Genomic DNA, 13386 nt, shown 5'->3' with positions numbered 1-13386 from the left:
CAGCTTTATCAATGTTCACATCCAGATGCTAATGATCTCAATTTACTTACCTAGCATCTATTACCCATGTCACTCACTGCTCTAAATACGCTTCTCTTCCTAACATCACCACACTAAAGAAGAAAGCTGAGGAGGTAGGAGAAGGTCTATTTTCTGGACAGGAGTTTGAGGTACTCAAAAATTAATGGTTAAAATTACAAAACTTGATGGCATTGCAGTGCTCTGCACAGCAGCACTCAGCCCTAAGCTATTCACTGTGATTACAAACTCTGCCTGGTAAACTCAGCTGCCAGAGATCCTAACATCTGGGAAGGTTCAGGATGGAGAAACAGGATTCACAGCTGCCAGCTCACTCACTGGCTTTCACATTTCTTGTTAGATTTGCAAAAGTAACTCCACAACTTCAACACAACCCTGACACTTTGGTTTAGGAATCAACTAGTGAAAGTCAGAAATATGCCCAAGCTGACTCCACCTTTCCAACCATACCCAGGTCCTTTGGTTCCATGTCAGATAAGCTTTTTTTTTTTTTTTCTTCTTGTCAGAAAAAGAGGGCTACAAAGATGGTGACAGGCCTAAAGGGGAAGAAGCATGAAGCAGCTGAGAAGCAGCTGAGGTCCCTTGGTTTGCTCAGCCCCAAGCAGAGCAGGCTGAGGGGAGGCCTCATGGCGGCCTGCAGCTCCCTCACAAGGGGAGCGGAGGGGCAGGCACTGAGCTCTGCTTTCTGGGGACAGCGACAGGACCCGAGGGAATGGCACGGAGCTGGGACAGGGGAGGGTCAGGCGGGGTATTAGGAAAAGGTTCTTTACCAAAAGGGTTGTGAGGCACTGGAACAGGCTCCCCAGGGAAGCGGTCAAAGCTCCCAGCCTGATGGAGTTCAAGAAGCATTTGGACAACGCTCTCAGACATGGGGTTTGATATACTGGCTGCTGTGCGGAGCCGTGGGTTGGACTCAATGATCCTTTTAGATCTATTCTGTCTCAGAACATTCTATGATTCTGACCCTGCAGACTCTGCTAATCTGCTCACTGAAAATTATAATTCACCCAATGACCAATGAAGAATTTCTTGATTCTTCTCTTCAGAAAATAATGAAATAAAAAGACACTTTACCACAGATTGCTGGGTTTGACGGTTAGGGTTCTGGGGTGTAGTTTGTTCTTTTGCCTTCCTCACAGCAAAATAGCTGTCTCCTGGTGAACCAGCTCTGATCACTAAAGACCAAGGTTACAACATTACTGAGTCTCACAAGGACCCACATGCCCCTTTGCCAAGGGCTGCTCTCCACCCATTCTCTTATATTTGCTCTTTTTTTTTAATAACAGGACATGCTGACTCATTATTATTGATTGATTACCCCGCTGCCTGTGAAGCACTATTCCCCTCCTCATTAATTCAAAATTACCTCATTTTTCATACTTCATAAATTAATATATTATTGGATCTGCAGTAGTAAGGGAGATAGTCCTGTTCCATAGAGGTGTAGTGAGGGTGGAGAAAGGATGGAAATCTCACAAACTTGCCCTATGTCAGGATCTGCACCTCAGCCTGCCCTGCTGATGGGCTGGGTACAGGCAGCGCCTATGAGGTGATGCATCCTGACAGTCCCACTTTATCCCTATAACCAAGGCAGGGCACTATGGAAAGCTCCTACAAGCCTGCTCTGCTCCACTTCATAAAGCGATGGTCATACTAAGTGACAAAACTGCAGCCTTATTTTAGTGGATATTATAACTTCTGATCTCTCCTTTAACACTTGCTGACTAAATCGGGAAAAAAACTGCCTCTATTAAATACTGTCAGCCAACTCCGGGAAGTCCACATCTAAATGTGGATATGATCTTTCCAGTTTTACCCCATCTTTATGGCCTTGTACCATCCTAAGTCTCCCCTAAAGAGCCTGACTCTAGCAATATGAGGTGAAGAAGGCAGAGAGCAGCAGGAGAAATCATCCAACTGCTAGAAAGCCAGGCAAGGCAGGGCAGCTTCGTCAGAGATCTGCACCAGTATCCATCCTGCCAAGCTGAATCTTACCTGATAACTGACCTTTTTTTTTTTTTTTTTTTTTCCTCCAAACATTATTGCAAATACTAAGGAAAATGCAAAATAAAACAAAATTTAAAAAAAAAAAAAAAAAAGACATATCAGCTTGGTTTCTCCCTTCACAATCCAAGTCTCTAGCCATTCCAACAGACAATGTAGTGCAGTAACACACTCATCCACCAATCTTATTTTTTTTCATTCATCGTCTGAGAATGATCGGACTGCAAATTGTATGTTTAAAGCTGTAGATATTGCAGTTACTGTCTGCAAACTGTGCCAAACAAACCCTGTTTATCTACTTGGTTCTTGCACATAAAACAACTTAGTAAAGCACGCATGGCAAGTCAGCCAAGTCCAAAGAGTTTGAGCTTTGTTCTGCATTTCCCTAAAATCTGTGTCTACTTTTAAGTGGCCAGTTTTATCCATGATGCAAACCATCCCTTATAGCCAAACCTCCAAGACAGAAGCTAAGCAGGCAATTCAGGAACACAGTTCCAGTCCTTGGTAGGTAAATGATATAGCAGGTGTGTCCGATTTTTTCTTATTTTACTTATACATCTTATGTCTACAGTTACTTTCATCAACTAGACTTGCAACATCTGTGAAGACTAAAATGATGTTTATTTAACAAGACATTCTCCATAAAGCCAACTTAGTTTTCATTTTACTCTGAGTCTTTATTAATTGAAGCCTGTATTAGGGTTCCATTTGCTTTTAATACTTAACTAAGCACTACCCAAATGTGTATCAAATGAGTTTTGAAACATATGAAAAAATGCAAGCAAAAGTTATGGTAATGGATAAGCATAAAGCCACGAAATGCAGGTGCATAAAGGAAACTCTGAATCTGGAGTTTCATAATATATGAATGCTATCTTCATAAGTGCTGCAACAATGGCTTTCAGTGTTGTGTCTTTAAAAATATTATAAATAAAAAAAAATACACATCTCTCTTCTAATCATCTCGCCTCCAACACTATTAAATAATGCCACATGCAAGTATTTTGTTAATTATCTGGGTCCAGTCCTGTTCAAGTTATTAATCAATGACCTGGGTGAAAGAACAGAGCCTACCCTCAGCAAGTTTACTGATGACACAAAACTGGGAGGAGTGACTGATACACCAGGAGGCTGTGCTGCCAGTCAGATGGACCTGGACAGGATGGAAAATTGGGTAGAGAGGAACCTCATGAAGTTCAACAAAGGCAAGTGCAGGGTCCGGCACCTATGCAACACGCTCTAGGTGACCCTGCTTGACCGGGGAGTTGGACTAGATGATTTTCAGTGGTCCCTTCCAAATTAAACCATTTTCTGACTCTGTGATCTCATATGTGTTTATTTTTAGAAACACCTAACACGAGCAGTAGTTGAAGTTCACTGTTTTGTTTTGTTTTTTCATTGTTGTTGTTTTGTTTTTGTTTTTATTTTTGAATGCATGTTTTTCCAGAGAGATGGCCAAAAAAAACCTCAAGGATCTCAAGTTTTCATCTTCATGCAATACTGAAGGACAGCCTTCCTTAGTGTACATTGATCAGATTGTCCCTGTTTAAGGAAGAGGGAAACATCCCTTGAGGATCTCTCATAAGCTTGTGTCTCTATTCTGTGCTATCTGTGCTGACAAATGGTTGCATCCCTGACAACAGGTGCTATAGGAACTCCATTTATCTCTATGATCTACGTTAGGTCAGAGGAGGTAAAATTAAAATCTGCATAGAAACAGACAGTTTCTTCTTTCTTGAAGTATAGGAACATACAGTAGGTCAGGTCTCAGCAGACATCTGACATGCCAGGCCCCAAAGTCCCAGGCTGCAGCAAGATAAAATACTCTCTCCCACAGGACCCCTTGACTACAAAGGCTCACAAGAAGGCACAACCCTCAAACATAGTAATAATAATTTAAAAGGGAAAAGAAAAACAGATCTGGGACATACTGGAAAAAAAAAAAAAAAAAAAAAAAAAAAAAAACTATATTTTAAGAGTATACTACTAACACTCATATTTTGCCTTTACATCTCAGCATCTTCCATTCATTTTGAACCACGGTTAAAACATTAATAAGTTAAGCCTACTAGTATAGGGAAGCTATATTTCTTACTTAGTCAAGGTCAAAAAGCTACAAAGTATTATGACACCTGTAACTCAAATGACCTCTTTTACACAGTTTCAGGTCTTGGTTCTGCAAACATTTACAGAAATTCTTGTTTCATGAGTGACAAATTCAAGCTGAACTAATGAGACAAGCGGAGGGAAGCCCATGCACAAGAGCTCACAAGATTGAACCTCGTAGATAAAATGCACCATATAATATATCCTTTGACTCTGCCACAGATGTTGTGTGTGACCTTGAGGAAATCATCTTTGCTTCATCAGTAGGTGAAGGAAAATAATGCTTCTTCATTCCCAATTTTAGTCCTTATTCGAATAGTCAGTTCTGGAGACTGATGGTGACTGCTCCTGAAGTATATTTACCAGGCAGAATATACTGTAATGTTAACCAGATCAGTCACATTTGTACAATCCACTGGTAAAACCAGAGCAGATAAATCTGAGCTCAGATGATACAGATGCTGTGTTTCAGAGCTATAGCCTCTGCCATACAGCAGTAGGCAGGTTCTGCCCACATAGGATCTGGACTGAGTACCATGTGCTTTGGAGTGCTAACAAGAACATCCTACACAGCTCAACAGGTCCAGAGAATGGCGCACAAGGAGACAATTAAAACTCAATTTGCAGCTCAGGTAATTTAGTGTCTGTTAATGGCAGCTGTAAAGCCAAGAACTATATAGCAACTGTATTTCATCAGGCTGAAGGAAAAGATTAGGGATAAAAGACAACAGAAAGAACTAGTTCTCTCTCTCCTGCCCTGCGGCTCTAACTCAGCCCCACTGCATTTGTGTTATAAATAGATTTTTTTAAATCATGCCAGCAAGTCCCGATTTATGGCACGTGATGTTTTTCACAGTGTCTCCTTAATAAGGAAAAAGGGTAAAAAGAAACCTTCCATTTGCCAAATGGCTTCAGGATACTCCAGAGCTTGGTCCCTCACCAATAGCATAGGATACAACCTTAGGAAAAAAAACAGCAAATGAGTAATGGGAGATGTGGCAAAGGATGGCAGCTCTGTTCAGGCTGGGTTAGCAAGCATCAGGTGCGTGCTAGGCTGATGAAGCAGTGCTCTTATCTCACATTTGATGAGTAGGTAGAAAACAAAATGCTGTCTAAATCCCTCTGGGACCAAATGCACTGAGAACTAAAGGCAAAACCAAAACAAGTTCAGATCATGATTCTGCACTGAGGATCCAATAAGAGCTCAGGAATTCCCTTAGGAGATGCATGAGGCCACGATGGGGTTTGCTCTCAATTACTCTCCAAGTAAGCAAGAAAAAATAAAAAGGAGGTCAAAGTGACTTGCACTCATTTAGGATCTTCATCTCCTGCAGGAGATGTCACTCCCAAGGAGCTAGCGAGTTTCCAGCCAGGTAGGTGCATTCCTATGAGATTCCAATATTACAGTCACAATTAACTTCTTCCTTCATTAACCTGAACTGCAACGCAGCATTGCTGTCTGCCAGCTCATAAATAGTTGCCTCACTTCATCCCCAAGAAGCAGCACAGAAACAAACAAACTTAATTAGATTTAGCTTTCAGAGCTCCCGACTCTCCAAATACCTCTAAGCATTTCTCATTGTGATGGGCCAAGTCTAGAGGCATGAATAGGTATGAGAGGTGTCGCACATCTTTGGCTTTTATAGCTTCAGTGATTTGGCTTTTCCATTTTGACTGTATGGCAACTGGGAAATTAGCCTGCAAAAGCATTTACTCAAAGCTCTTTAGCTGAGCACCGTGAATTTATCTCTGCTTTATGCTGTTTACAACTACTGTTCAAATCCTCTAGCTAAAAGGTCTACCTACAAATAAAATCTCAAATGCTTCAGTTCTGCTATGAGGAGAAATCTGGGGGAATCCTCATTTCAGTCACTGTTGCTGGGTGACATTTTATGCTGATTCTGCACAGAAAGAAAGACTACAGACCTTTTAATTCTTCAGGGTATTGCCTACAACAATGAGGGTACCAGAACAGGAGAAAAGCTAAAGATGACTGCATCGAATTGAATTGCAAAGCAAATTCATGAAGGAAGGTATTTCTAAGACATCAGAACTGTCACTGCAGATCTTAAATGCAATCAGGACCTCACATTTATCCACATTTATCTGAGCAATACTATATACAGGCAAACGCGTTTGGGTTTGATTTTGTCAGTTAGACTTGTCATTCTCTCCCTTTTTTTCTCTCTCCTTTTTTCTTTTAAATGCTTTTTAACTCCATCCTCTCAACCTCCACAGGAATCCCAAGGGTAGAGATAAAACTTTCTCAGTGAAAACTGGGTTTTCAACTAAACACCTTAGCCAAGAATATTCACTTTACACAGAGCATTTCATGGAGGAAATAATACAAGAAATCTATGGTTCAACAACAGTTCCTTCGGATTCAGCATTGCACCTCAGTGCCTGAAAGGAACGATGCTTCAGAAACACAAGACTTCTGTTCTCATCTTCCTTTGGAAGGAGTTTGCATCTACCTATAATGCATCAATTCTAAAATGAATCCCATTATTGGCAAACATTTATGAGATACATAATAACCAACAGACCAACCCATGTTAGAGAACAGGGTCTCAGAGCACTTAAGCTCTAAGAGGTGCTATTTCAAAGTGCACAGTTAGTCAAAGAATCTAAGGCATAACTGTGGAAATTACCCATTTTTCTAATAGAAAACTTTCAAAGAAAAAGATGAAAGATAAAGAAAAATGGAAATTAAAAGTTGAGAGATGTTCTTATTAAAATAGAGACTGTTTTTTTCCCTTAGCACTTTGGAAGAAATAAACAATTCTAATTCCCACACTGCTGTGAAAAGACGCCTCTAGTAATACATAACTAACACCCAAAATACAGCATTAAATTAAAGGTCAGCAGAGAACTGAGATCTCTGCCCAGCAGAGAAAGCAGCCTTTTGTTATATCCCTTAAAGACAGACAAAGATAGAGTCTGTTGGGTTAAAAAGAAAAAGCCAAAGCTATGCATTTTGTGAGCCCCAGCTTTTCAGAGCACACAGCCATCTGACCTTCTATCCCATTCATCTGCCAGGAAGGTGTACTGCTGAGCATACATGAATATTTTGCCTTTCTGAAGTTCGCCACAGAATTATCAGGTTTGTTAAAATGTGTACGTCGGCTGTGGCAAAGCAGATACTTCTTCATGGGGCCTCTCAGGCAAACAACCGTGTGGGTGGATGCACTGAAGAGAAAGATGTGTCCTGGAATACACTACCAATTAGAGCATCTTCATGGGTATGGGAGTATCACAAACACAGGCTCCTTGGCTTCTCACTAGGGCTCCAGGCAGGAACTCTTAAGAAAGCAATCGCCTTCAGGACTTAAGAGACTGCTAGGTCTAATGATCATCTGGAAATCAAGGCAGATTTTCTACATCCAAGGAAAATTCCTCTTCACTTTCACAAGTTCTTAATGTGGAAGTGAAAGAGGAAACAGCCCAAGCACCTCCCAGAAGAGCAGGTAAAAGCCTGGCAGTTTCAGCTACCAACATAAAGGCCATATGAACATTGGCCAGCTGCAAAAAGAGCTGTGAAACCCCGACCACCTCAGATTTCAGAAGGGCATGAACAGTGCAGCTGCTCCACTGGAAGATGAAGTCATCCTGGCTCACGGTAGGAAGTATTTCTGTTCTGCTGAAGCCAGAGGCTATGGATTTACAGCAGACCACAGTCCACTCATGTCCTTATGGCAGCACTTCATGGTGGTCCCATTTCAAATCAGAGAATCATTAAGGTTGAAAAAGACCTCCAAGATCATCTGGTCCAACTGTCCCCTTACCACCAATATCACCCACTAAACCATGTCCCTAAGCACCACGTCCAACCTTTCCTTAAACACCCCCAGGGATGCCCACCACCTCCCTGGGTAACCTGTTCCAATGCCTGAGCACTCTTTCTGAAAAGAAATTTCTCCTAATTTCCAACCTGAACCTCTCCTTGAGGCCATTTCCTCTTGTAATAATTTAAATTATTGTAATAAAATAAAAATAATGAACCGCAAAACCTCAATTTACGCAATGGAAAATAGCATTTTCCAAACAGCTACTTGCAATTTCTAGGAAATAGCTTGCATGGACATCCTCCATCTCAGCTCCAACAGGCCATCAGCAGAATAAGTCACCAGCTGCGAGCAGGGGCTCTGGGATAGGGAGCTGCCTGTGCCCAGAACCACAGGGGGATACAGCTAAAGCCACCTCAGCTCAGCCTGCAAGGCTCTATGCCTTTATTACCTCTGAGTCTGTGGAGGGTTGATACCTCCCAGTGGCTACATGTAAAACCAATGAATGTTGACAAACTGAGCCTGATTTCTAGGTACTTAGCAGCAGCAAAGCCAGGGAGACCTAAGGCCACCCTGGATTTATCACCATGATAAAACTAGAGACTGTTTCTTCAGCTCTTCCCCCATCTACTACTGCTTTCCTCTTCACGCACAAACGCGTGATGTCACCACTGTCATTTTGCCCATGGATGAACAATAGGGACTGATGTGTTTCTCAGAGGATCAAAGGATAGGAATGAGGGGCCAGCTGCTTTCAGGCTGCTCCAGCATTTGTCAGTCTGCTGTGGCAGGAAGGATGTTTCAAAATATGGCAGGACACCAGATGCAGACAGGGCCAATATTCAACACCGTGCTGGGGCTCTCCAGTGAGGGATGGGAAAAATACACAAGAGCAGCTTATCAGGAAGCCTAAAGAGAACATGAAATGAATAATATTGACTAAAAATATAACCTAAACTGAAACAAGAGTTTTTAGTTTAAAAGAAGAAGAACAAATATACAGGAAGCTAGCTGGGAACTTGCTTTTGCCATCAATGTTACATAGCAGATGCTCAGACATGACCTTTGTGGGGGAGAGAATAAAACCCAAAGAGAATTCAATATTTTAAGGCCAGAGGAACCATTAGGTCATCAAGTCCAACATCCCTGTGCAGTATGTGTTCCAGAACTTCACCACATCATTGTATTAAGCTCAGTATTTCTTCCAGAAAGTAAACTACTTTGTAAGAAAAACACAAATGCTTGGAGTGCCACAATGCAGAATAGATCCCTGAGGGCTTTATGTCCTCCTATACAGGTTAAGGAAGCATCAGCTGTGTCTTTCTCAGGACCAAGAAAAGGGGAATGACACAGGCTCCCAGCCCCTGGGTTATACCCGTGCCTCATCCATCTGCTCCAACCCTGCATTTCAAGCCCAGTCCCATCCGATCCCCCAATCCTGCAGTAACAGTGATGTTATTGAGAAATCAGTGCTCCACCATAATCTGGCAGCACTGAGCACTGAAATATGACAGAAGCCAACAACAAAAAAAAACTTATAATGTACTCACTAAAAATTAAAAGGAAACAAAAAAGCTTTTATTTTAAAAGAAAATGAAAGAAAAAAAGCTAGTGTTTAAATCCTCTTTCCTCATACTTTAAATGAGCCCAGGGTTATGCCACAATTCAGGTAAATGATGTTTATATAACTGGCATTTGGCTGAATGCATAATTTCTATTTAACAGCCGAAGAGAGGCATTTCAGGGCTTCAAAGAAATCTGACAGGTAATTCCCACTGTAGTTCTGCAGGGTAGCTGAGAGGTAATTATCCTTCTCACTAGTAAATCAATTAGGAATGAATGTATGGAAAGCTTTTCCCCTCCTCCAAGTAACTCCTAATCCTCTAAGCGCTAATGAGCAGACAGTGCTAGCAACCCATCAGAAATCGACAGGAGCCGAGGCACACAAGGTCCTACCAATATCTGATGGCTAAGGAGAAAATACCTTGCCTGGAAAGGGCCTGCACAACTCATTGCGTGCACACATGCCCTGTTGCTTGTGGTATCTTTCTCCCGCTGTTTATTGCCTCAGAGATTTATTTTTGAGGCCCACAGGACATCACCGCATTGTGTGCCATTGGGCAGCACTCCCGCTGTCAGAGGGGAAGCACAAGGGATCCAGACTTTGTCCGCTGGGGTAAAACAGATTCACCAACTGCTTTGTGATTCATTATCGGTGGTTGCCCTCAGGAGCTCAGTAAAAATGCGATGCTTACTCTGCAGGCCATTTTAACAATGTTCACCCAGAGAGACCTGAAGAAAATTACAACCTAAGTGCATTTTTTTGCCAGACACAACTTTGTGGGTGGGTGTAAAATAAGTCTGATAATAATGAATCTGACAAATCCCTGATTCTCCAATACAGTGACATCTTCCCCAAGAATTTCTAAAAACCTAAATTTATGCTTGGAATCGCTTTGCTGATCAAAGCGGTCAGCTCTGGGTTCAGACAAACCACCTGTTTAACCATGCACAGTAACAGCGTCCTTATATTTAGCAGAGGTGGAAAGAATGAAAACAAGTTGTTCCCACAACAGCCACACTAAAGCTGGTTTCCTATGGATTTTCCTCACAGCTCCTCTCTGCTTCAAAAGATTTTTCAGAAGGGAGGAGAGGAGGGAAGACAGACAGGTCCAGAAATCATTTCTTAACAACATAAGACCAAAAAAAATAAGCCAATACAAATTGTCATCTGCAATAAGAAAACAGAGGGTAAAGATAGTTCTGCATGCCACTACATGGTGATATGTGTTATTAGTGAGGAAAAAAAGAGGAAAGAGAGAAAAGACCACTAATCTGGTGAGCTTGATAGCTTGAGAAATGCTAAAGATAATCATATACCCTTGTACCCCCAATTTGTGAGGGAGACTTTACACTAGTGACGTAGGATTTGTAACTGAGCATATTGCCTCCGATTTCAGGTGGGCAGAGTTGCTTTGGAAACAGAACGAACAAGAATTAACTCTTTAGCACCCACCACGTTGGTTTTGGCAAGGGGTATTAAGGCCAGGAGAGTTATTATGAAACACCCCCATTTCATTTTGCTCAGAACAAAGAAATGAAGGCAGTCTTTATGAGAATTCCATTTCTACACTCAACAAAAATTTAAACTGACCCCTGACCACCACCTTCTCGCTCTCCTCTCTATACCCGAAAGCACATATTGCTGCCTATAGTAATCAGAGCTATGACTGCCTTAAGATTGCATGCACTGAAATAAACATCAATCCTGAAAACTTTGTAGACTGACCAACGATGGAAAACACAGTGTCAGTAATAATAATAGTAGGAGTGGCAGAATACAAGTTTGGAAACCTAAAGAGGGAGACAAGAGCTGGGCCCTTTGGAAGTGACGAAACAGAACGTGCTGCTCCCCATCCAAACAGCTCCATTCACTGCCAGCAGCTAGCTGCATGCTGCAGCCCTCCTGTGTTTATTTCTGGGGGTAGCTGGGAACACCTTTGTCCCACTACCTCCCTCGAATCTGCACAGGCAATAATTTTAAAGCAAAAAGGCACTGAGCAGTAACTCCTGGGCTGCGCTCTGTGAGCCAGCCTAAGCACTAATTGCATCATGTGGGAAGCAGGAGCAGGGGGTTTGAAAGCTGTGACCTCATCTTCTCTCCTACACAGCCAAATCACATCGTAGGTTTCCCACCCACTTGCCCCAGCACATTCTCCTTTCGGCCCCCTTATATGATGTAACCAATGAAAATGTCATTTACATCTCTACCTCCAACTTCTCCTCAAAGCCAGGGAAAGCACAAGCATCAAATGCAGGGAGAAATGCCTTTTTTCTGTTATTGCTAATAATAAAGAAGCAGAGAAGGCAAACAGGCATATTAGCTAATAAGTCAGTATAAGCAAGAGTCCTGGAAGCATTTGTGTGAGTTCAGCTTCTTTAATGTGTAAGAGTCAGAAGAATGAAAAAAAAAAATGAAGAAAAAAAAAAAAAAAAAGAAAAAACACCTTTTACTTATTTAACCCCTTCAGCAGGAGATTAAGGACGCCATCCCCACCACCAGTAAAACAGGCACAATTCTACTGAAAACCATGGAATTGCACTAGTGTGACTTGAACAGCAAATTCAAGCTCCGATTAATTGCCAATGGATTCCACTATAGGATCATAATTCCTCTCGGAAGGAACAAAGAGTCATAATTTTGTTTCTATAGCTACCAGCTCGATAGCTCTCCCTTACCTTCCTCTTGTTAGTGGGACTGACATAAAGGTAGCTCAGCACAGTCTTCAGGCCTACTTTGTCATTTAGCTTTTCATAGGTAGTGCCATAGTCTGTTGACCTAGAGAAAAGAGGAGACAAGAAGAGTTTATGTGGTTATTATGGGCAGGAAATGACTGTGAACAGATGCTCAAAGTTATAGCTTGAGCGTTATTACTCTTAAAACTTCAGCTTTTCTGCTTCATTCAGGGTAGCAAGAAGAAAAGAAGAAAACTTGAGCCTTTGGGACAAGGTCTGTCACCGCATCAATTGATCCTACAGCACTCGGGGAACTGTGGTGTGCTCATGGAGATCTCTGTGGGCTTCAAGGAGGCTCTGCTCTCACATACAGGTGTGGGACCCTTAGCACAAATTCTGTTTTCAGAAAAATCCAGCAGAAGAATCCAAATTAAACCCATCAACAACAATTTTAAGTAGGCTGATTTTCGACTTGAGATAGGAATCCAAATGTGGCTCACAATTGTAACAGCTAAACTCACGTCTAGATAAAAATGTACCTAAACTGGCATCTTGAGTCCTCAATCACCCCCATCCTACTCTGTGCCAGGCATTTAATTTTTCTGAGCTACAGAGACAGATTCAGGCCCCTACACGAGCAAATCCCACCCGGAGGAGCAGATGCTCTGGGGGTGGCATTACCCATTCGTGACTGGAGAAAAGAGCTGCTTCGTCACAGAGGGTTTTCTGTAGCTTCCTCCTCCTCGTTTGTGGGCATGCTTGAAACCCCGCTTTGCCCTGCTTGTTTCTCGTCTGCTTTCACACTCTGCTTTTCTTAACAAACAAGGTTTTTCCTACTAGAACAAATCAACAACTACCCAGGCCAGGATCCCACAGTTGAGCAGCGGTCAGCACCAAGACCAACCCTCGGTTCTTTGCCTGGCAGGGCAAAGGCCCACATCACCCTCATGGCACCAGCACGAGCAGTGCCGCCGTGCCCAGCAGCCCCAGACCTCCGCTCCAGTGGCTGCAGGAACCGAGCAATGCCAGGGGCTGCACCCAGCTCCGCCACGCTCCTCACTGCCACTGCAGTCCAGAACGACACCCAAAGAGCCACGCTGCAAAAACAGGTAGCTGGTGTCAGGCTTCTGAGTCTGGCAGTCACAGAACCTCTGAAGCTTGTTTTAGCAAAGATGTCGCTGCAGCACATTTGCTGTTGTGCTTATTTCAAACACAA

The 13386-nt window shown here is 42.4% G+C and overlaps 1 protein-coding gene across 5 annotated transcripts in view; it reads right to left on the bottom strand.

The window, feature by feature from the left end:
• SORCS3 (sortilin related VPS10 domain containing receptor 3) overlaps window positions 1-13386 on the bottom strand; it is a 279409-nt gene that overhangs the window by 146758 nt on the left and 119265 nt on the right. For all 5 annotated transcript variants that reach the window (XM_084526293.1, XM_084526297.1, XM_084526295.1 and 2 more), the window contains exon 3: window positions 12174-12273. In XM_084526293.1, the coding sequence (XP_084382419.1) occupies window positions 12174-12273 (100 nt within the window). The remainder of the gene's footprint in view (window positions 1-12173; window positions 12274-13386) is intronic.

This window comes from Aythya ferina (assembly GCF_964211825.1).
Source record: "Aythya ferina genome assembly, chromosome: 7".
NCBI lineage: Eukaryota > Metazoa > Chordata > Aves > Anseriformes > Anatidae > Aythya > Aythya ferina.
The sequence above is the reverse complement of the archived record's forward strand: the minus strand, read 5'-3'. Positions and strand labels throughout refer to the sequence as shown.